The sequence below is a fragment of the Poecilia mexicana genome, unplaced genomic scaffold, assembly GCF_051168715.1.
Source record: "Poecilia mexicana isolate PSO_F unplaced genomic scaffold, ASM5116871v1 scaffold_4, whole genome shotgun sequence".
Taxonomy (NCBI): domain Eukaryota; kingdom Metazoa; phylum Chordata; class Actinopteri; order Cyprinodontiformes; family Poeciliidae; genus Poecilia; species Poecilia mexicana.
The window spans coordinates 29,690,926-29,716,334 of NW_028263373.1; the positions used below are offsets into that span (position 1 = coordinate 29,690,926).

The 25,409-nt window shown below is 41.2% G+C and overlaps 1 protein-coding gene across 1 annotated transcript; it reads left to right on the forward strand.

Annotated features, from left to right (window-relative positions):
- The first annotated feature begins 17,739 nt into the window (after positions 1-17,739).
- On the forward strand, positions 17,740-19,190 carry gsx2 (GS homeobox 2). The gene is made up of 2 exons (XM_014997547.2): positions 17,740-18,263; positions 18,434-19,190. The coding sequence occupies exons 1-2, from the start codon at positions 17,885-17,887 to the stop codon at positions 18,775-18,777; spliced, it is 723 nt and encodes a 240-aa protein (XP_014853033.1). The 5' UTR covers positions 17,740-17,884; the 3' UTR covers positions 18,778-19,190.
- The last annotated feature ends 6,219 nt before the right edge of the window (positions 19,191-25,409 follow it).

The following is a 25,409-nucleotide window of genomic DNA, read 5'->3' on the forward strand; positions in this document are numbered from 1 at the left end:
CAGAAACATTTCTGCTGCTTTGAAGATCCCAATGATTTCAGTGGTCTGTCGTTTATAAATGGAGGAAGTTTGGAACCTGGAGAACTCTTACTGGACCTGGAAAACTCAGCAATTGGGGGAGGTGAGCAAGAACCCGATGGTTGTACTGTCCAGACATCCAGCGTTCTTCTGTGGAGAGAGGGTAACCTTGAGGAGGGACAACCATCTTTACAGCTGTCCACCATCTACCACAGGCCAGACGAAAGCCACTCTGTGTTAAAAAAGCCCATAAGAAGCAGAATCTGGAGTGTGTGTCTGATGAGACAAAGACTGAGCTCTTTGGTATGAATTCAAGGTGCCATGTTTGGAGGAAACCAGGCGCAGCTCATCACCAGGCAAAATACCATCCTGCTGCTTTCACACTGGCCCTGTTTAGTCTGCATTAATAAAACTCTAGTTGATTCGCCTAGAAAGTCCGGTTTGTTTGAAGAGGTGTGAATGCGCAATCAAATGAAAAAGAAACAAATTCTAGTCTGCCTGCAAAACCCTAGGTCTCAGCTCGGCTGAAGTGAACTGTGGTGCGGTTCGAATGCTTAGGTGAATTCCAAGCGGACCGGAGACCGCTCCAAAACACAGGAAGCGGATTACAACCAAAACAAACCTGCTAGTAAAGCACTAGCGGGAGAAATGGCTCGTGATCAGACGCGGACTGAAGAGTGTTTGTTTGCCACGTTTGCCAAAGGCATAAGAGAAACCCCGCAACCGCTAAAACCTGATACCCCTCCATTTTTGTTTACATCTGGTGAAGGAGGAAGTGGATGAAAAACCTTTGAGAATCATTTTCCCGACGGAGCACCATCTTCCATGTGGATCACTTCCCTCCTGCCTCACACGTATGCCGCACTTTGTGCCGTTCAAAACCGAATTCTAATAAAAAAAACTCATAAGATTGAAGTTGTGATGTATTCAAAATGTGGAAATGTTCTAAAGGTTATGAATATTTTTGTTTCTAGGCATTGCATTGCGAACACTTTTAAAACTCTTTCTGTGAATCCTCCTGTTAGATGGGGCATGTCCGCAGACCACAGGCTCTCGTAAAAGAAGTGAGCTGTCTCTTCCAGCCGTTACGTAAACACTCACCGTGACATAATGAACTCTGCGTCTGAGTTTGTGGAAGAACAATAAAGAAGTTCCTTGGAGATAAGACCGGTCTTTGTTTGGCCTGACGGTTCAAACACCGCAGAATTCACATTCAGCTAAACAAACTAACAAGTTAAACAAATTCAAATGGAGATACTGGTTCCTCTTGGCGGAGGCTGATGAACTGTTAATGTCTACCAGAGCGATCATGTTGTGGTAAACTGTGTTTTATTTTTGGCCTGTGGGGCAATTAGCATGGGGCAGGAACTCTGGCCACCAGCACCCCTGTAAATGACCCCTGACCTCTCCTACATGATCAGCCCACTGAGAGGAGGGCCTGCTTTAATTGGGAGGTCATTAAGGCCCAACCCCAACTACACAAAACCGGGGCTTGCATTTGTGAGCGTTTGTTTTAAATGGCTGTTGATAACAGCAAAAAGCGTGGATGGAAAGTGGGAAGTCTTTGTCTTTTTGTCAAAGTTTTACGGTGATTGAGACATGGACGCGCCTGGCAGAGAAGGTAAAATGTCGGTTAACCTCTCACTGTGAAAAACAGAATAAAAAAATGAGTGAGTCATGAAGGACGAGCTGGAGCTGGGCCGGCCAATGGACGGACTAAAGAGGTGAAACAACAAAGTCGAACAGACTATAAAGGTGGAGAAAATAGATGACAAGGCAAAGAGCGATTCCAGAGGCCTTTTATTCAAGCCTCTGATTTCACACTCGCACAAAGAGCTTTGGGGACGTTTCATCCTTTTCACATTTCTTCTGCGTTTGGTCAGTGTTGCGCTTGCGGCGCGGCGTCCCCAATACGGGCGAGGGGAGCGCTGGCCCCGAGAGAAGTCAGCTCCATTCACAGCTTTATAAATCACCCCAGCATGTGCAGACCGTGGCCAATCGGCCAATTACGCCCCCCTGACACCCGGGGGCCGATAAAGAAGGCCCGCGACAATGGGATCACAGGCCAGATAAACGACCCTTTAATGAAGTTGCCCACAAAACAGGCCAAAACCGCGCGCCCCACTTACGTATTCCATCACGCCGTTGCCCTCACATTTCCTCTTGCTCAGTCTCCACGGCAGCCACAGCTGGGGAGAGGTGGCCGCGGAGAAAGAGAGGCAGAGTGAGAGAAAAAGGAGAGAAAAATGACTCTATGCTCTGACACCGCTAAGCCCCCCCACCTAAGGCCCCCTTTCAGACTTTTGGCCGAACAAAAGCATCTGTTGCCATACTGTGCCGCTCAAACTCACCCCCCCCTCTTTCCCTCCTCACACACTTCTTCTCCAGTCAGCAGAGGAGCCTCGCTCAAGTCCAAAAAATGGCCGTATGCAGCTGAGGCTGCTCACCTTGTGGCACAAGCTATTGTGCAGCCCATTCCAGGAGCTTCTCCATCCATCTTTGTGTCTCCGGGACAAACGGAGAGAGGGGGAAACTTTGTATGATGGAGTGAGAGAGAGAGAGAGGGAGAGAGGGAGAGAGGGGCAAAGGACTGCAGCTGCAGGATGAATAGGAGAGGGAATGAAGAGATGAGGTGGGAGAGAAGGGGCAGCTGCAGGGTGGTCCCACCCCTCCGTCCCGTCGACTCGGCAGAGCTGTTTGGTTTCTTGAGATTCAGAACACAAACAGTCATCCCTGCTATGCGCTCTGAGTCCGGGTCGCTCCTGGGCTGGGAGGACCGATGGGGTGAACGAGAGTCATAGCAAAATAACTGGAGAATAAGAAGAATGAGATCCGTTTGGATAAATATTTCAGTTTTCTCGTCTCTCCCAGTGTAAATAATTCACTTTTGACTCTAATCTACACCTAAACGTAGCATCAGGTTGCTCCAGTCCTGTAAAGTTAGGTTTCTTTCATCTTTTGGAACTTTCTGGCAAATTTCAAAGGATTTTGTGCGACAGACCAATATGAAATTGCACAGAACTGGAGGAAACATGGAAGAAAAGTCATTTATTGTTTTTGAAAACTTTTTCACATAAAAATGTTACATGGTCTTGTGTGGAACCGTCTGAGTCTCCATTGGTTGCAGTTAGTCTATTTGAGTGTCTTAACCAGTTTGAGACATTTCCACACAAAGATAGGAAGGAAATCATCTGTTTTCAGGTGTCACCATGTACACTCAATTGGTTTAAAGCCTGGACTTTGACTGGGCCATTCAAACAAACCTGTGGGTTTCTGCAGCTCCTCCAGAGTTACCATAGTTGTCTTTGATGTTTCTCTGATTAACGCTCTCCTTCCCTGTCCTATGAGGTTTAGGTTGACAGTTTCGCCCTAATTTCTCTGTTTTTAGTTGATTGATTCAAAAGTGTCCTACCAGGTATTCCTGGATTGGCTGCTTTACAAACATAAGGCAGTAGCATGTCAAGCAACATTACTCTGAGGTATTTCAGCTTCCCAAACTATATTTTCTTTCCAATATTGGAGAAATGCTCTACAGAAAAAATCTCCAAATAAGCAGATTATCTGTAAATAATTATGAGTCACATTCTATAGACAAAAAAACACCACAAAGGTGAATCATGTATAGGTTAGGATCCACTGTATATAATCTTTACAAAGTGTTTTCTCCTCATTAAGCTGTGTCTTGTTTTTTTCTTATTATTTTTATTTTTTATAAGTGTCAGAAGAATAGCTCCAAATGAGATCTGCTATGATTTATGGCAGTGGCTCTGTCCGACAGATAGCAGGCAGAGCTGGAGATATGGAGCTGCTGAGTCAGATTAAAAAAGAGGAAGATTAAAGAAGATTAAATAACAAGGAGAAGAAAAGTGTGGAGATGATTGATGTAATTATTAATAAAACAGTGCTAAATTTCATAATTTTTCTTTGACTTAGCTTTATGTTTAACTATCATGTAAAATCTAAATAAATTACATTCAAGTTTGTTGCTATTAACTGACAAAATGGGGTCCGTATCTGTTTACTTTGATGCCTTACCATCTCCCCCTTTAAACAACATGAAGAATTCACTTTTTATCACTTTCTGATGGAATCCCAAACTGTATACAGCACAGACTTGTCCCAGTTCTTCAGTGAAGTTATACCATGTTTACACTGAGAGATTTATATAAACCCTATATTTATCATGGCTGCAGTGTTGCATCTTTTCCACATACTTTTGTAAACATTTACGCAGTTTGGAAGTGAAGTATTTTGTACATCTGGTTGCTACTATAGAAGACTTTCTGGTCGTAGTGTGGTCAACATGAATTTATAGACCAAGAGGAGTTCAGGTTCATAATTTGGCCAGCAGTTAGCTCTTGTTGACCTAAGAAAACATTTAACATAATTATATTTTGTTATTTGTCCTTAAAAATACTGAAGATCTGGAACCTGAAGTGAAAAACAAAACAAAACAACAACAACAAAAACCTACATAACCATGACCTGTGTATTTTTCTTCTGTAAAATAAAATATCATTATGGGCTATTTTTGAGTCCTGGACTTAACTTTTACTAAACCTTCTTTGTACTTCTCCTGCAATAGAGAAAGGTGTCTAATCTCCTATTTTAGTTTAGTTTTCACATGTTCATTTAGCAAAAAATTTATTTTGCAATGATGTTAAGACAGGAGACGCTGGTCATCATGACAAGTAAAATAAAATAAAAAAGTCATATTTTTTCCCGTGGCTCTAATCCTCTTCCCTAGTTTGCCTAATGCAATTCATGAATTCGTGTGACATTGGCCATAAACATGCAGTTTAAAATGTGCCTGGCGTGGCAGAAAGTATCAGCATCCACAGAAAGGGGGCAGTGCTGAGTCGCATATGCACAATGGGCAACAGGCGCTCTTCTTCTATGGTTCGAAAAGACTAGAAACTTATCCAGAGCTATTCGCCTGCTTGGGGATTTTCTTCATGATTGTAGCCACATTGAAGGCTAACAATAATGATTTTTACAACAAAGTCATGGAGATATTTGCATAGGCGCATCGACCCCATATAAAAATGACGGTAAGATTACACGTTATTTTCAGTTTTAATAAGAAAAATGACAGGAGTGTCAATTCTTATATATTGATTAAATATTGCTTCATCAGTGACATGCAGTTAGGTTCATTACTGGTGAGGCGCCGACTCCTCTGGTGTCCAAAGTACAAATATATATATAATTTTAAAAAAAAAATCAAAACGGAGGATTATTTTGACCTTAATTTAAACATTTAGTTATTCTAAAAGCATTTGCTTACTAGATTACTAGATACAGATTTCAAGTAAAGCATAACAGCGAAAGCTCCACTTGTGGAAGTGAATCGGAGGAGTCGGCGCCTCTCCGGATATAAACGTGACGGCATGTCATTGATAAAGCAATATTTAATCAATATATCAGAATTGGCACCGTTTCTTTTTTTGGACAACTAAGTTTTATAAAATTAATAACAGCGACGGGCCTTCTTGAAAGACGTCCATCCTCCCCCCTGCTAATTGTTTTAGCTGACAGCTGTTTATTAGGGCCATGCGTCCTGTCAGTCAGGTAAAACATGGTGCTATGCTCTCCAACTCCCTTCTGCAAACGTATTTACATATTTAATGTTGAGGTATTAAATTGCAAGGTGGTTCCTTAGTTATAGTATAAAACAGTCAACAAAAATCGCAGTAATTTGTTGTGTGTTACTGTAGCAAAATGAGTTGAACGTGTGTCCATTTCAGAGTGAATTTACACCGTGAAAAAATAAACAATTTTATTAAACCAGCATAACTGCAGCAACAATTTTGCAGGCATTTTAATGAGGTAAATTAGTATAAAAATCTAGACAAATATTTAACAAGCATTAATTAAACAAGATTAAGATCATTTTGATCAAATTAATTGGCTAATTTAATGAAATAAAGAGCATAGTAAGTTTATACACTCAGTATACAAGTCATAAGAAGGCTGCCGATGCTGAACTCAGAATAATAACAGTGAACAAAACTCTCATTAAATTCTAATGAAAAGGTTTATTTTGTTTTATACAACAAAATATTTTCATGTTAGTATTTAAACATTATTGGACATTGAAAAACTAACGAGATTGATTAAAAAAAAAAAATATATATATATATATATATATATTTGTTTTTTTTTATTTTTTATTTTTTTAATGGCTAAAACCGAATGACTTCCAAAACCTTTTGCTATGTAACAATATATTCACTCATATATTTTATAATTTAAAATTAATTTAAAGCTAATTTTCAGTACTTTTTAAAATTCCGTCTAGCGTTTTTAATTCATATGCGACGGTTAAAATAGAAACAAAACACACTGCGATAAACTGCTTGAGTTTCTGTGAGCTATAACAATTACAACACCACTAATATTTGATCATTTTAGGGTTAGTTTCTGAATGTGCTTCGAAAAAAAAAAAATCTTTCCTCTTTTCATCTATGGCTCGAAATAAATCTCAGAATCTTCAGATTTCAAAAGAAAGCAATCTGCAAGCCCTGCTTTCCTCGTTTTAGTTATTGCTTTTGTAAAATGCATCGTTTTGAACGGAGCTGCAAGGGAAAACATCGATATCACAGAATTAGGCAAACTGAGTTACATTTTCAGTGGTTCTGTTAAATGCATCGCTGCACTGTCGATGGCTGGATTTAATTTGAACGTAGCAGGTGCAGGAAGGGTGTCGGCACAAACAAAACCTCCTTTCGCATTCACCGCTCTGAAGTGGATCCTCACGTCTGACCACCGCCCCCCATCGCACTTCAGAGAACACTGCTAATGATGCACCTTTCTTAAAATATATACTTTTTCCTCAGTTTAAAGTTTAAAGCAGTAAAAGTAAAACTTCTAATTTTGTGATGCAGCTCACAAATATCTAAAGATGATCCGTCGGCGCTGCAGTGCCGGCTTTTCTTCGTCCACGCTAACATCCCACATGCACAGCAAAAACAAATTTACTCTCTTGGTCATTGTCCCGCCGCAGAATCACACTTTTAAGAGCGTGTTTAGCATTCAGGATCAGTCATTCATTCTTCCTGTCTGAGCTGAGAAATCTTTGTTCGGTCGATCCTCTTCAAGCCCTGGAGTGTCAGGAGGGGCGGGGTGGGATCGATTTGATTCTAATCGGACCATGAAAAGAACATGATCTAACTACTTTCAGAGCGGAGTATATTTAAGCCCTCTCCTCTTTACACTTTCCCCTCCATCTCCGTCTCCCCCTCCGCCCTCCCACTTTACTGCGGGGGGACAATGACGCTGGTCAATTTAAAAAGCTTTGAATGTCTCGTCAATGACTTTGTGAATAACGGGTAGAGAGAGAGAGAGCGCGCTTTGGAAAGGAGAGGAGGCAGAGATGGAGTGAGGGAAAAGTGGGGAGGAAAAGGGATAAATTGAGAGAGAGAGAGAAAAAAGGCCAAAGAGCAGACATAAAAATTCCAAGAGTTGTTTAAGCGTGGGTGGGTTCATTTGCATGACAGCGTTGCGTGAATGAGGCTGACCTCTCGGACCGCCCCGGTGCTGGGCCGAGCTGCAGCCCGACGTGCAGGCTTTGACCCAGCTCATTGACTCTGAATAGATACTTTGTCAAAAGGAGGGGGACCTTCCAGCTCTCAGCCGGACGGGCATCTGCAGACCTCCTGTTTGACACCAAACTGCCTCGATTCAATTCTTCGGTCACCGCAGCCAACACACACACACACACACACACACACACACACAGAGAGAGAGAGAGACCAGTGCGCATACTCAGGGCGGTTAAAGATAAAACCCACTCACCTAGACTTTTAATTGGATCGTACGAAGGCAAAAATGTAAAGAACATCAATAAATGTGAAACCAGTCACAACAAGGTTTTTTTCGAGGTTTTTTTGGCTCTTTTATTATCATGTTTGCTAGCATCTCTGCTAGCAAACGCAGCCACCACGGCAGGTGCAGCGAAGCCCTTGCACGGGCGCACCCATCAACACGCTTCACTTGATGGCTCCGTGATTTACTGCAGCAGGCAGGTGAGAGGACACAGAGTGGACCAGAGGGGGTGCCTGAGCGATGTATTCTGCATACAAATCCTGGTTAGTTGCCCCTCAAACCTCCCCGTCTACCCCCTTTTCTAGGTTGTGACTGCGCGAACACACGCGCGCGCACACACACACAAAAAAAGCTCAGACAGCTCGCAAACAGTCTCTGCTTTCATCTGGCGGTGCTCAGAGCCGGGACGGTGGAGACAGCAGCAGCAGTTCTTGGCCCTGACCTCAGCTGGCCGTCTCTGTGCGCTCAAAAGGAAGCCCCACTCCACTTGGAAACACAAACAGAGCGAAGCGAGCGCTTGTTAAATTTATATCAACTCGCTTTGGTCCAAAGGCAGGAGATTAGCACAGTGCCCAGAGATGTGTATCACTTGGTTTGTTTTTTTGCTTTTTTTTAGTTCAGGTTTTAAATCTTTCAACATTTATGATGGTTGAAATGGACCAACAAAAACTGGCCATCAAACATCTTAAGCATCTTTCTAGACCACTATATATGTAACAAGGATAGAGTTCATCCAAACACACACAAGTGAAGCATTTATTGAGGCAGCAGCTCAGAAATAGAAAATGTACATTTGTATCTATAGAAATCTGTGGGTCCAGTGGATGAAAACGCACAGAAAAACTTATTGAAAAAGTAAAAGAAACTGATTTCTACTCCAAATTTTAAATTTCATTCTTCTTTAGTTGTCACAATGGGATATCTTACATTGTGTTAAATCAATAAGATTTATTTTGAAGTGCATAGAATTGAGAAAACATGAAATTAGCTCATTAGTTTTACTTTTTTGTGAAATGTGTTGAGTGCTGCAGCATTAAATATCAGACTCGGGAGCTACAAAAAAAAAAAGCGAATTTGCCGAGGCAAACATCTAATTATGATGAGAAAATGATTTGTCAGCTCATGATGGTGAGAAAATGATCTAATTTAAGATAATCTTTGCTTTCTCTCGATATTGAAGTTGAACTAAAACAAACCAAAAGAACAATTTTCACTGCCTTATTATTTTCAACCTGAATGTGCTTTGTGAAAAGATCTTTCCAAACACTTTTCTAGACACTTTTCTTTCATTTAGATTAAGCAACAATATTTTTCCTCATAGTTCCACATTCTGTTAACGTTTTCATGTTCCACTGCTGGGAAAAACACTGATAAATCAATTATTATTAAATTGATTTGAGCCTTTTACTATTCCACACTGGACAGCTTTACCCTCCTTATTTTGTTCTCCCAAAATATCAAAAATTGAAACGCCACAAGGTTCAGAACTGCTACTGGTGCAACATTGCGAAACGTATGGTCTCTGAAAAACAGAACAATAAAACTCTACAAAATTGTTTTTTTTTTTTTCCTGTAATATTTTAGCCGCTTGTTTTTCCTTGATAACTGACATGTAGGAAGGAATATTTTGGTTCTCCCAAAGGCAGTGAATCATTACCTGTGCTAAACCCTTATAACACTCTCACTGCCATCTGACGATCTGCTCAGAATAACATAAGATGAAGCTTGTGTTCTCATAGGAAGACAGGAAGGAAGAACAGAAGGGGGGATATACAGGTATGAAAATGTCAGCAGCTGTAGCAGTGATGTAAACTAAAGCAGGGGAGCAGATTGATGTGTTCTTCACTGCAAAAAGGAAAAAAGCAGGCTGTGAATGCAGTCTGACAGACTTTCAGCCTCTCTATAAACATCCACACGGTTTCCATTTTGCGCATAATGGATGGGGAAGCGAGGAAAATATCTCAATTAGGAGATGACTCGTGCAAAAAGTGTCTTGTAGGGAAAAGCGACAAGCTGTCTGAGACGCATCGAGGAAAATCAACATAATGACAAACTCCAGCCAACAAGAGGCTATCTTTTCCAGATCAATGTTTAATCTGAGAAAAACCCTCTAAAGCAATGCAGATGTGCTCATTTATTATGGTTCAAAGGCAACTCCAAACAGTTCCTTTCTTGATTGAAAGGAACTGTGTTTCAGCTGTTTTGCAGTTTTCTGGAAGTTTGCTCCAGATTTTTGTAGTGTGTAGAAGCTGAATGCTGCTTCTCCAGGTTTGGTTCTGTTCACAGAACTGCTTTTTAATCTCCCACTCAACAAATATGGCCCCAATGGACAAGTGACAGAAAAGCCATTGTTGAAATAAAGTCCCAACAAACAAAGAAGATTGTCAAATGTAACCACAAGTGAACTTTGAGCCAACATGCCAAACACCATGTGTGTTACACTGCACATTTCCCTGGAAAAACCATCCCCATGTTAGAGGTCGGTGGTCAGCAGCAACATGTTGCCAGGACTCATCAACAGGCACAGGAAAGTTTGTTGCTGGGGAAAAAGGATGAAGGGTAAACGGCCCAATTGAAGGACAAATTTAAATCTAATTGAGAATTAGTGTCAATAATCTTAACGACACTTTCTTACCAAGTTGACTAAGCTGGAGGTACTTTGCAAACGTGCAAAACACAGTCCTCAGATATTTACAGACCTTTTAGAATTTTCCCTCCACTTAATATTTTTTCTGCTTTCAACTGGTCTATCACAGCGGTTAAATCTTGATAAAATGTGGAACAGTTGTGCTTTTGCACTTATGAATTGACGTGATGCCAGCTCTTCCCCCATGCAGAAGTAGAGCAAAACTCTGACAAACAAATAGTGTTATAATGGCAGAGGTAGTGGAACTCAGTATGTTACTCAAGACATTTTTGAGTCATCTTTGCCTCTTCAGCCAACTGAGGCAAAGACGACGGGTAAGAAAATTCTCCAAGTTGTACATCATGCCTGTAAAGATATTTGAGTGAAACAACGACAAAGCCCAAGTCTTTCGCAGCCAGAGGACGAATGGGAATTGCATGAGTGTGAAAGTTGTTGGACGCATTTTGCTAATAGAAAATGGGTGATTAATGACTTAAATAATACCAGCTTGTGAAAATCTGCCTTCAGAAAAATGCATGTAAATGCACATTAGCATAAAAAGGTCCTTAAATGTAAACACCGCAGTTACTGCAGCACGTTTGCATGCTTCCATAGAGTTACCACTGGAATTCATGCACAAAAAAATCAAGCAGCAACCTTCATTATTGATCTTTGACTTGACTTTCAATAAGTGACGCTATGACCAAAATTGGGATGTTTACTACCAGTTACCGTCGTGCCGATGAACATGTGGTAGTTGCGGTCGATCACAATTTCATTCAGCTGGACATGAGGTTGGCTGCAGGCCTTGATCAATTGTTGCACTTATTCCAGACCCCATTTGGGATAAACTCTCTGGGTATCGGCTGTTGGAATTGCATGTTCCTCACTGACAATGTTCGACTGCGACTTCCTATTATTTTCCTCAAAATCTTTATGACCACAGAGTGTTAGTAATGACAAACTCGGCATTGTTGACCAAGGTTCAGTTCCTCTAGATAAGGGGCGTGCACTTTGGGACACAAAGCGATCGGGGATTGGTCTGTTGCTGACAAACACCTTTGAATGATTGACAGGCAGCGTCATGTCAATTAAGGACTCTTATCTACACAGGATATGCAGGAGGCTGGTAAAACAATCAGTTCAGGGTCGTTCACTAATCTCATTAGAATAAAGATTTAATTAGGAAAATGAACCGAGAACAAACTCTCAGCATATAGTGTGACAGGAGCCAAGTGACTGACAAGGTGTGAATAGGTGCTGCTGACGTAGAGATGAAACACTTTTGCATTTGTTTGCTCCTTCGCAAGCCGATAAACAGAATACAGAAGACGACTGCGGCCCACGTCCATTCATGGGCCTGGCAGGCGACAAAAGACGCGGTCTGGACACACATTCCAGCCCGCTTCCGCTCCAGCACACAAGCTAAATCTCAGGGATTTCCCACCCCTTTCAACTGGGAGAAAAAGAGGCTACAATATCCCCTCTTTTTTAAAATGAGCTGGGACTGGTGAACTCGGGGGGGGCTCCTGCCAGTCACTCTGACTAAATTCAGGTTTAACTGGAAGTCAGGTGAATGGGTGAGAATATTTCAGGCTTGGCTCAATTTCCTTTAACATTTTCTGTTTTGTCGAAGACTCTTCCGACAAAGTTTGCAGGCATCAGCCTGAGGCCAAGTAATTTTCCTAAAAGGCCGATCATTAGCAAAAACGAAACAACATCTTGATGCTTCTTGGAAACCAGTGAGGGTCCGAGACGAGTAACAAGCCCTCACAGCTGATACCCAAAGACGCTCTGCAAAGTGAACAACAATGGTTACGGCTACTTATTTACAATACGGACACAAATTCAAGACTATTTGACAACTCAAGCAAGAGCAGATTGGAATAAGGGTGTTTTTTTTCCCCCCCCTTCTTGAGCCGTCCCTCTAATGGCGTTTGCTCAGTCTTTCGGAAACAAGAGAGGAGATATGAGAACGAATCGGAGTTCTAACAAATGAGCTCCAGTAAAGATGTTTCTCAGTGAACTTCAGCGTCGCAATCAGTCGGTGTTTATCTTGTTTTCTGCGCTCCTTGATTGTGTGGGCCTCGGAGCGCAGCTTGGTATGAGTGTGGACGTCCAGGCGCTCTCGTTTGGACGCCGGACACACACACACACACACACACACACACACACACACACACACACACACACACTTAAGTCTGGAGTGTCTGGTCTGAGCGGCTCTGTGAGACCGAGGAGCGTCTCTCTAATTAGAGGGAGCCCGGTGCAGGACATCTCTATAGGCCATCAACAGGGCCCTCGTTGGCTTTGTTCGGGGAACCTCTTCTTCCACTGAGGCTGTCACTTTAGTTTTCTAAAGGGCCGAGGGGCTTTGGGTCCTCTTAATGACGTCTGAGTCCAATCACTAGAACTGTTTGTGGACAGATTTAAAGGATAGTTCCGTGACAAAACACTAAAGAAAATCCTGTGCTGTTTATTGATCCCAAGATCCTCAAAAACTCCTGGCGGGAGACAATAATGGGGGTGGAGGGGAGGTTTTGTTTTTCCCCACTCCACGCTGTCACAGTGCTTTACGTGTGATTATTTCCAACTCAGTTTTGCATACAAACCCAATTATTCATTGAGGTATAAATTAAATTCCACACTCGCAGCGCTCCCCCTGACTCCTGCAGGATGCCTTTCAGAGACGGCTCTCTCTTTTTCTCTGCCCCTTCGCCTTTTCTCCTGACAGGACCCCGAAACGGGGAGAAGCTGCTGCAGCTGCTGTTCACATCAAACAGATAATTGCTAATGAAAAGTCATTGCGTGACATTACGCCGTCCATGGGATCATTGTTCATTTCCCCCCATCGCTACTTAAACGCATACGGAGGGTTTCATAGAGTTCTTGAGTGTGTGTGTGTTGCCTGGAGACTAACGTAGGAGCAAATCATCCTCTCCAAAACAATGCAAAGTGTGTAAAGAAGACACACAAAAAAAATAAAATAACTGCGTTTATGCAAGTTAATGACGCTTGTGGAACAAAAACTTGAATGGCTTTCTTGCAAGGCAACGTGAACGAGTGCTGGGCTTCAGCAATGCACTTTGACAACTTTACTCCATTTAGAGACGCCATAAACCACCACTGATATCCATCAAGCTACAGTATTTCTGTATAAACTCCCAAATGCTCAAGAAGACGAGCAAGCTTTGTATCATATTCCCCCCATTCAACTTAAATTTGTAAGTTTCTGAATAGGCCCAGTGATTAATTGCCCATCAATGGGGTTTGAAAAGGCACTGAATAGTGAAGGGGAACTGCTGCACTAGAGGGTGCACAGCAGCGGAGGGGAAAGAACAGGCGAAATGAGAGTATAGGACCATGGGTGTGTGTTCTTTTCTTTCTTCATTTCAACCCTTTTTTTTATTATTTAACATTTAAAGAGTGAGCGATAGTTCACAAGCCTCATTTGATGTGCAGGCATCTTAAGAGGGGGAGAAAAAAAAGAGAGACTGTAGTCCTGTCAACTTGAGCAGAAGAAAGGGAATCAAAAGGTTTTTTCTCCTTAAATGGACTAATTTTCTCCTTGAATTATGAAAGTAATGGCTAGGTAACAGCCTGTGCTCAGTACCCGACGGCTTAATGCCTCCTAAATCCTTCCACGTGGCTCCACAAGTCCTGGCAATTAGGTCTCATTATAGCCTCATAAAGGATCTCATTTGTGGGATTACTTAATAGACAATGAAATTTTATCATGCAGAATTATGGAAAAATAATATCTGAGCTCTCGCATGGTGTGCCGAGGGCGCGCGCCACGCATCATTCCGCTCGGTTTGCTCGCTCTCCTAACCCCCCACCACCCATCCTCATCCTCCTCACTTCACTTCCTCTGCGGCTCATATCTGTATCATAACAACGGCGCGTCCTCCCTGTCAAACACCAAATTCACTTTATTATGGCAATTATTGTCTGTGTGACAGATATGCCTGTTTTATTTTTGGGATGGTTGGATTTTAAAGACTTTCTAATTTTTTTTTTTTTTCATGATTGTGTTTAAAGCCACACTTCAATAATAAGAGTCCTGTTTGTTGTGATCTATAAATGTATAAGTCTTACATAATGAAAGAATACAAACAACTACTTGGACTGCATGTCTGGATTGTTTAACTTTGTTTTGCATTTGATGGAAAAAGCAAAAAAAAAAAAAAAAGGGGTGGGGGGGGAAAATTTGCTGAAATAATATCCTAAATCTTTTTTTTTTTTTTGGTCAAAAATTATATTTCGTCTAAAGCATCTTTTGGAAAGAAATAGGTGGTGATTTTTTTTTTTTTCATTAATTCTGTTTTTTTTTTTTTTTTTTTTTTTTGCTTCAGTTACTTTTGGGTAAAATTACTTTTACAAGGACATTGTTTTAGGAAAGTGGCGGTATTAATTTGTAAATGTAGTGATTATTAGTGCCTAAAATAAATTTTCTAACACATTAGACTAAGACATTGTCATTAAAGTCTAATGGAAGATGTTACTTCTGACAGGGTTACCAACTTTGTCACTATTAGTTGAATTATTCAGACCAACAACAAATTCACTAGCTTTTGCAGTTTATTGTAGACTTTTGGAGGTTTAGACATCATTGTATGTGATTTTCCTTCTATCTTCAACAAGTAGTGAAAGAATGGACCCTTTTCCGATCCATAAGTACTGAAAGGCCCAGTCCTCAGGCTCCAGTCCCTCCCAGCTGCAGTCAAAGCATTTAGACTCAAAAGTTTGTTTGCAAGAGCATGAGTGTGTTTTTTGCTCACTCACCTTTTGACTTTCTTGTAACTTTAATCCATTCTGCATGGCAAAATATTTGAGCCACTTCTTGTCGTGTCTAACTTCTGCTCTTAAAGGCAAAGAAATTTCACAAGTTTTGAATATTGAGCTTAAATATGAGTTTGTGAAAGATAAGCTTGCACCAGTAAGTTGTGTTTACGTTTTTAGTAATTTTGTCGTATCGCCAAGAGCTGAGAAGATTATGATTTTAAAGTCAGCACTTAAACAACTGAATTTCAGTTGTTTAAGTGCTGACTTTAAAATTATAATTTTCAGTTACTGAAAGAAGAAAAGGGAGTGGAAACGGTTTCCCAGGGTTCTTAGCAGCATATTTTTGTATCATGTGTTGCACCATGAGTGAAATGTAAGTGTGTTACATTGACTTTGGCTCTTGTGAATTATGTTGCAAATGTCGATTTTAATGTGAATGTCAGTTTGCAACGGTTGAGGAACGTGTCTTTTTTTGTTGTTTTTTTTAGCCTGAAGGACAAACCAACAAGTGACGCGCTGAAAGAAACGTGATAGGCCTTATTGAAAGAGGATTGAGCAGAAAACATGATTCTGGATTCAGAAGTTGTAAATAAACTCTAAAAACTGCTGGGTCATTTTTTGCTTGTTTTTGTTGGGTTTACGATTTTCGGGGAAGAAGTTGGGTATAGTTTTAACAAATCATTCTGATCTAATTTGAAGATTTTGAACTTCACAACCACACAGTCAGACTTCACCAAACCTCTTCCTCGAACTAAAATAACAAGTAGTGAGATGGTGAAATGACGCTGGGTTTACAGCTGCATCTCACTAAAAACAACTTTATCAACGTCAGACTTTTACTTGCTCTTTAGTTAAAGCAAGTAACTATTTCTACCATTCCTGAATTGGTCATCAAGACATATGCTCAGAAGCTATGTTAATTTCTATAACATGATTCCTTCTAGTTGCAAATGTGCATGATGTATCTGTATAAGTTTATAGCGAATTTTATTTAGGAATTTAAATCAAAGCTACACAGAGGGGAGAAAAAAATATGAGCAAGACTGCCTTAGGCAACTCTTCTGATATTTTAAATAACAACAATAATAATAATAATAATAAAAGTTTATTTGATATTAAAGTTATTGATTTTAACCCACCGTGGAACTACTTTTTGAGTTAAAAACCAAAATTACTGATAGGCTGTTTTTAACTCCACAATTTCAAAAGAATATATTGTCTCATTCTGGTGATCAAGCAGATATTTGCATTATTAAATACAATATTAAAACATTATGAGATATTATCTATTGGCTCTAGAGTTTTAAGTTCATAGAACACAGAGAAGAGCTAAAACCGAATTTATTTATGTGAATATTTAAACCAAATGAGTAAAATTGTCTAATAGGGACAAAGTTTGTCATGAAAATACATTTTTAAAACTAGTTGGAACTTAACCCATCGATGTGTGTTTCACTTGCAGGAACCTTTGATAGAAATAAAATAAGTTTACATTGTAACGCTTTGTGTTTTATTGGCGTAACTCCTGAATGTTGGACCCCAAAACCCCTCACGCCTCTCCTCTTCTCTCCTATCCTCTCCTCTTCTCTCCTCTCCTCTCCTCTTCTCTTCTTTCCTCTCCTCTTCGCACCGTTTTTACTTGGCAGATGAAAGCAGAAGCTAAACCTGCCCGGTGACCCGCCCGGGGGATCAAACTCGCTAATTATCGTCACAAGATGAGGGATTAACGCATTGCTGAAATAGCTGCCTGTTTACCCCCGCACAGAGCCGCTATTATAAACACTTTCTAATTGAATCCTAATCGCCGTCAAATAGCCGCGGCCCAGACTCGCCGACGGTTCATAATTCTTTAATTGCTGGAAGTGAAACCTGGACCAACCGGATTCAAAGTGTGATTATGGCTGCGGAGCAACGAAAGCTCCTTATCTTCGCGTGAACAACTCCTAAATCGCATTTCTGGAAAGAAGAAGAAGAAAAAAGAAAAATTAGGAATGAAAATTCTGTTTTTGGATTTCTTTACTAACAAATAATGCACCTGAAACAGTTTGAATATAGGGAAAAAATATTTTATGTTATTGATATAGCTATTATTATTATTATTATTATTATTACCATCATTACTATTAAATGTACGGTGTTATTTGAAAACTCAGTGATTATATATATATATATATATATATATATATATATATATATATATATATATATATATATATATATATATATATATATATATATATATATAATGTTAGTCTAATTAGTATAATGTTAGTTCTCAGACAATGTTAGTCTGAGAACTTTTTCTTATAGAGTAAGGCTCTTCAAAACATTAAATGTGCTCATTTTGATGATTAATGTTCAAATCTTGAAATAAAAATTTAAAAAAAGAGCCAAAATCTGCGAGTTGTGATCGGAGTAGTGCAGAGAGGCGTCACGTGGTTTGGGTCAGTGACAGCGCAAACCCTTGGAGCCGGGTGCGCACGTGGGTGACGATGCAGGGCCAACCCCTCTTCGGGGTCCCTTTTGTTGAACCATCAAACATAAGCACCTTTGGAGATCCCGAGGGCTTCACATGAGAAACGGCCGTCGTCCCGCGCTCTGGTGCGATCTCTCCTCTGCGGCGCAGCCATGTCCAGGTCCTTCTACGTCGACTCCTTGATCATCAAGGACGCGGTGCGACCCGGCGCGGCCGAGCATCCGGCGCAGGACTTTCTGCTCCCCATCAACGTGCACTCCCCGAGCGTAATGACGGTCGCCGCGCCGGTGTGTCCCTCCAGGAAGAACGGCACGTTCTGCGTGTGCCCGCTGTGCGTCACGTCGCACATCCAGTCTTCGCGCGGTGGCATCCCGATCTTGAAGAGCCAGTTTCCAGGTGTGGAGGCGCAGTTCTGTCAACGGATAGCGCAACAGCAGCAGCCTTCTGCGCTGGCGCATCCTGGACACGCGTCTGTCTGCACGCCCACCTTCGGCGTCACGGATCCCAGGAGATACCACTGCCTGTCTATTGGTAAGCACCTGCGTCCCCCGACACCTGTAAGAGTAACAGACGCTCGCCGCACCTTCACTTTTGCACTTTTACGCACGAGATTTAGTAACGCGTCCCGTCCCGACAGGTAAAACACAAGCAAATCTCTGCTTAAACAAACAAACAAAAACCCTCTTTATGTTTTACTGCAGGAAGCTCCTCCGAGAACAGCCACATACAGAACGGCAAAAGGATGCGCACGGCTTTCACCAGCACGCAACTTCTGGAACTCGAGCGGGAGTTCTCCACGAACATGTACCTGTCCAGACTCAGGCGCATCGAGATCGCCACGTATCTGAACTTGACGGAGAAGCAGGTGAAGATCTGGTTTCAGAACCGCAGGGTGAAGCACAAGAAGGAAGGGAAAGCCACGCAGAGGAGCGCGCACGGCGGCTGCAAGTGCGCCGGAGCTCACACGAACTATTCCAGGTCGGAGGACGAGGAGTCCTTATCTCCGGCCTCCGCCTCAGAGGAGAAAGAGGTGTCACCGATTTAAGAGGCGCTCAGACTCCCTTCCGAAGTCCCGTCCCGTTCGTTGGCACTCGCTCTGCCCCGCACGCTGCAGTTGGCATCACCGAAAAGTTGAGGCTCATTTTCCTGCATGAAGTTTGTTCACCTGAAACAAGGAACGATGTGAATTTATGTCAGTGAAAGATTAAAAGCACAAACAATTGTCATCTTTTTCTGGAGGGTGGGGGAGGATTTTACATGTTCGGTTCCCGTTGTTGATTCACCTAAATGAAAAAAAAAAATCAAATAAAAAAATGTCGTGAATGTTCTGTCAGTGCAGCTATTCGATCAGAGAACATTAAAACCCTCCAGGTCTGAAGTGTAGACCTGCGGCCTGCAGCCATGTGTAAACATTGTGTAAATGTGTATTTATTGTAATAAACACGATCAGTTGACCTGTAAGAATCTGTCAGTGTGCTGGCTTGATGTAGTGCGTCTCCATACCCCGCTGCTTGTCATTTTGGGCCGTTTCTCATACGACTAGAAATATGGTTTTAAGGACTGATGAGCACAATCTACCAGTTTGGCGTAAATCGTTTTCAGAGACGTCGCTCAGGGTGACTCTGACTTGATCAGGGAGTTATAATCCATCATTTGTCATCAGCTACCTGAACCAAACAGGGATCGGAAAGGGGGTCGGGGGGGGTGGGGGGGATAATGGACATTTAGGGTCTAAGGCAAGTCATTCGGAATTTAATTCAACCATTAAAATATACGTGATATTTAAAAAATGTCAAGATAATTTATAACACGTTTTGGATAATAAACTAAGCAAAAAAATAATATTAATAACCTGATGTACAATAATGATTTTATAGTTAAGGAATAAAAGTAGGACTATAGGGATGAATTGACCTGTTGCCAATATTTATGGAAAGATTTGTGGCGCGCATGTAAATAATTTCACATCTACATTTTCTTCCTTATTGCTTCAAAATTTATCTTCTTATTCTGGTCATACTTTGTGATATTAGTAAAAAAAATGGCTCTCACTCAGTGAAGATTTCCTAATACACTGTAAAAGAATATAGCTGTTAAATTAGTTAGGAAATTTTCAACCAATGTGAGGAAAAATTTGGCATAAATTTGGAGCCAATTTGGAACCTTTGTGACAAATTTAAAAAAAAATATTCCAAGTTACTGCTTAATGAAGACAGACAGCTGGTACAGCTGAACGGGAAGTATAAACGTAGCTGAATGACAGGAACATTCTTCTGATCGAAAACTGTTCCATACAACCAAAAATCATTTCAAGATGAAACACTGATTCCCCCCCACACACAGTTCATTATATTTAATTAATAATTATGTTGTAATTAAATAAGAATTTTCTGAGAACACACCACAAGCACACATTATGGAAACAGATGATAATACACAGAATATATTCTGCATTTATCAAATGTAAGGGAGAAGTAGCAACAGCCAGGGACAAGTGATGCTTATTGAAAAGTTCCACACTATGAAAACCATGAAATAAATGAAGAAATAAAACATATAACAGTTTGCTTTGCTTTAACAACAACAAATGATTGCGAATACGATACATTTACGGTAAAATCAACAAAATCGTTTTACAGTGTAGTGTGTTTTAATTTAATTTCTTACACTACTGTAAAAAAAAACAAAAAAACCTCAAACTTTTATCTCGCCACAGAAATGTTCACATCATTTAATATTAACTCGTTGCCTCCTTGTGGAGCATCACGTTTTAATATGAACACCTTTTCCCGTTGAGCTGTCATTATTACCACGCCGTGATGTTTCTGTGAGCTCACTTCAGAAACCAGGATTCAGTTTGAGCTCGCCTGTTAAACTGAAAATGGATGGTTGGAGAAGAAGGGCTTTTTGGCCGTAATTTCTCCTTAGATTTGACCACAAAAGGAAACCCGATAACGCCCCCCCGGGGGGGCAGTCGCCAATCGTCCATTAATGTTCGCCTCTGAAAAGATTTCAGTCGTCCCAAAGCGAGTTTAATTGCGTTTTCGGGTCCCACGTTGGCTGATTATGAGGCCATGCAGTGGCTGAAGCCGCAGAACGAGGATATATAGAAGTGGGCAAAGGCTTTGACAGGTTAGATTGTCCTGCCTTGGGACCCGCATTTAGCCCGGGACCCCCGACGGCTGCGTGCTCAGAGAGCTTTGAGGGACATCGACAGGGTTCCTCGGAGCCACAGAGAACGATTTAGTCACTGTTTCATTAGGCACTATTTGAACCTTTCAACTTATGGTGAATTAAAATAAGAGAGAGAGTGAGAGAGAGAGAAGGGTGGGGGGTGGGAGATGGAGGGAGGTGGGGGGAATGCTCAAATGGGTAGGGGGAATTAGGTGGGAGGGGCCACTGGAAATTAGCGGACGCCTAATTTAACTCGTTTCTGTTGGGAGTTTGGGATACATTCCTAATTGAGAGGGGAAGCAGGTGAAGTTTTGGTCCCACGCAGGCCCTTTCAGAGCGGGAATAAATGCCCCCCTTTCACGTCCCGCTGCTGATCGTATATTATTGGTGGTGGTGAGGGGCTGGGAGGGGGCCGGGGGGGTCATCTAATGAATATATATTGAAGTTCCTATTAATCAAATTAGAGTTTCCTTGCTGCAGGTGTGTGCGACCGATAGAATGAACCCAAGTCTTTTTTTAAGCCTCACACAGGAACGTGACCTGGACTCTCAGCGCCACAGTGACCTCAGTCCAAACAGACACGACGTCACCAGAACAGATCGTGCGGCGCACGCACAGAGATACTTTGGAGTCAAAGCTGCTAAGAGAAGGGGGATTTTTTTTTTTTTTTTTTTTTTTTTACCTGCCAATGGACTGAAAAATAAGCACAACTTATCCGCAAAGAGATGGGCCACCATTGAAAACTAGGCAATTACGCATGACAAAAGACAATTAATAAGAGCGCTTTTCAGCTGGTCGCAGCTGCTGTCTCATGCGGAGAGATGGAGGCTAGGAGAAGTTGAAGTGGCCAAGAGGATGGAGGGTTGGGTTGGGGGAGGAGGGGTGTAGAGAGCAGTTTGGGGGGCGGGGGGGACTGCGTTGTCTCCCTCGGTTGAAGAGCGAGGCAATGCGCCATTCCTGTGTCCAAAACTTCCCATCTAAATCCCGCTAAGCAACAAGTGAAAGGTTCGGCTGTGAGGAGGAAAGAGTTTCTGATCATCGGTGGAAACTAATCGTGCGGTGAAAGTCAGAAGAGTTTTAGTTTTATTTATTTTTATTATTATTTTTTTTTTTTTTTACCTTTGTGTAAAAGCGCGGTGGGGGTAAAGAAATAACCCATTTCTACCCATTTTTATTCCAGACAGACTTTATGAAGAGTGAATACATATATATAAAATAACTATAAATATGACACACAAATAATTGGCATTATGACAAACCAACAAAGCAGCATTATTCTGCAGGTGCTTTTTGACTGTGTTTGCTTTGCACATCGTAACTTGTTGAATCTGTTGGAACCGTCAGCTCGACAAGATGACGCTGATCATTTCTACAAGCCACGCAAATGAAACAGTTTGTAACCGTAGATGTTCTGGTCAGCTGAGACCAAAACTGAACTTCTTGGACCCATTCAACGTATTATGTGGGATAAACTAACATTATATGTATTTATACAGCTCTGGGAAAAATTAAGAGACCACTGCAACATGATCAGAGTCTCTGATTTTACTTTTTAACTTTTTATATGTTTTACTAAAATGAACATTGCTCTTTTATTCTATGAACTGCTGACAACATGCCTCCGAAACTCCAAGCAAAAAACTTTTGCATGCATTTGCAGAAAATGAGAAATGGTCAAATAATGCAAAGAGTTCATATTAACTTAGAAACAACTATATTAATGTTTTAACTCAGAAATCAATATTTGGTGGAATAACCATGAGGTTTTCAATGGGGTTCAGTGCAGCCGGCTCTTCATTTATTCCAGAGCTGTCTTAACTCACAATCCCCATAAATGAAACATTGCAGTGGCAGCATCATGGTACGGGCTGCTTTTCTCCCTCTCCACATTAAAAAAAAACATTGGTTATAACATCTTGAGAAGTCAAGTTGGACAGCAAGACTCTAATTTCAAATGTAAGTGGGAAAGTGTTTACTATCCAAGCAAACATGTAGAAGAATACGCCGCGGTCAGACGAGACAAAACGTAACGTTCTGGCCCATCTGGAGAAAGATTGTCATGGTAGAAAACCAGCACTGCGTCTCTGAACAATCAGTCGCCGCAGTGAAGCACGGTGGTGGCAGCATCATTATCCCATCCGGAAACAACCGGCCTGTCAGTAAATCGGAGCACCTCTCAAAGGCGTGAGCGAGAAAACTCCTGGACAAAGAAGGATTTTTATATGTCGATTCCTCTGGTGGAGTCGCATCAGAGAGGAAAAACCCAAAGTGGAAAAAAAAGTTCAAGTACTTAGTGAATGACAAAATGTGTAGCTCTACCCTTCTCTGCTAATTTAACATAATGGTAAGACATGTCTGACATCTTTCTATTACATAATAAAATCCTCTCAAACTAGATAGATAGATAGATAGATAGATAGATAGATAGATAGATAGATAGATATATAGATATATAGATAGATAGATAGATAGATAGATATATAGATAGATAGATAGATAGATAGATAGATAGATAGATAGATAGATAGATAGATAGATAGATAGATAGATAGATAGATAGATAGATAGATCTGAATGTCTTAAAATAACTAAACATTTTTGTTTTAAAACCAGGTTTCATTTTCTATCTATTTCCCTTCCAAACTGCAGTTCACTTTGTGTTGGTGGATCTTAGTAAAATATGCTGAATCTTTTAGTTGGACTTTTGCAACATTACAAAAATGTGACCAAAGAATGTGAATACTTTTGCTGTGCAGTAAAACTGGTAGCAGACAAGAACAAACATACTTCAGCACCACGGACAGCTCCTGTTGAGGCCCTCCACTCAAAGGGCCCATCATCATCATCATCATCATCACCATCACCATCATCACCATCATTCTCCACAACCTTTTGATTAACACTTCCCTCAGACAGCTGCACACTTAAAGACAAGATGGGTGAGGACATGAAAAAACAACTTTTCCAGAAAAACCACGGCTTTTTATTTTTTTAGAACAGAAGCACAATTCAAAAGTGCTAATTACAAATTGTCACTATTAAAACAAAAACACAGTGAGGACATGAAACTTTGGTGTTACAGTTGTTTCAGAACATTACATTTTTTTTCTTTTTCTTTTAGCTTTAGCAGCAGTGAAGGGAGCTGAGGGATTTTTGAGTGAGATGTGAAATTACTGCAAAGCCCCCTGCTGGACGGTTTGAGACAAGACAGAAGAAGAAGAAGAAAAAAAAGAGCGTAAGACTGAACTTGTTCCCAACGGAGATGATATGGGGAGCAGGAATCCATAAATCTTACAAAACCGCCCTGGTTTAAAAACGAAACCGAAACAAAAAATGAACACGAGAGAAGCAAACAAACAAACAAACAAACAGAAAACTCAATTAGTGACTGTTTTACAGAATAATGAAGGATTTCGAGGAAAACTTACTTGATAAAAACATTCGCACTGGTTTGGAGGTGTTTAAACCGGTTCACCTGGGTGTAATTGGTTAGCAGTGAGAGCCTGAGCTTGCTTTGAGGTAAGCTGGGTCTTCCTTAAGCTCAGATCCTTTGTTTGGAGAACAAGGACACTGTTCTTTTCCCTAACATGTGGAAGTAATTGCGCCAAGCGGCTGCATGGAGTGAGGAAGAAGAGGAGGAGGAGGAGGATGGGGGCTGCGGCATCGGGCCCCGGGGCCCTGTCCACACACACACACACACACGCACCCACACACACACACACACACACACACACACACACACACACACACACACACACACACACACACACACACACACACACACACACACACACAATCAGCAGTCTGATACCCCCATTCTGTGCCAATAGATAGGTGATTCACAGGGGTTCATTATTCCCCCCTTGCCCATCAGGGAAGCTCCCCACCCCGGGAGGGCGGGAGGCACAAGGGGTTTGGGGGGTCAGATTTAAGAAACTGTCCGTACTGACGGATCTAGGCAGTAAACAAGGGTCCTAATCATTAGTTCTCCGTGTTACACAAGAGGAGAGAGAAGGGGACTATTCTGATGGTTTGGCCTCTTTTGATTTAAAAAAAAGAAAAAAAGAAAAAAACTAAAAAAAAAAAAAATTTAATGAAATCAATGAGAGGGGCGAGCAGTTATATGGCGGTGTGTGAGCGCCATCTAGAACCTCACACAACTCCTGCAGAGTTTCTGTGTGATGCACAAGAACCGCGTTTCTTCGCAACTACAAGCGACAAATAGATGCATTTCTATATATATGTAAAAAAAAAAAAAAAAAGAAAAGAAAAGAAAGAACGGCAAGTGGTTGGTGAACCTACCTGGTCACAAAACAGTAACATTTTAAAACAACAACAACAACAAAACAACTTCAGACACGAGGTTTTAAAATGCAAAAGAATGTCTGTTGTGCAAAAACTGAATTTGTTCATTATTTGTATCTGCGCGTCTTTTCCTAAAGTATCTTACTTTGAAAGAAGTGCAACGCTCAGAGAGGTGGGGGTGGGGGGTGCCATTTCCTG

What these genes read in the sequence shown, in the direction of transcription:
- gsx2 (XM_014997547.2), top strand. Translation starts at nt 17,885, where the DNA reads ATGTCCAGGTCCTTCTACGTCGACTCCTTGATCATCAAGGACGCGGTG. An exon ending in ATACCACTGCCTGTCTATTG is followed by an intron (nt 18,264 to 18,433) that starts GTAAGCACCTGC and finishes GTTTTACTGCAG; the next exon opens with GAAGCTCCTCCGAGAACAGC.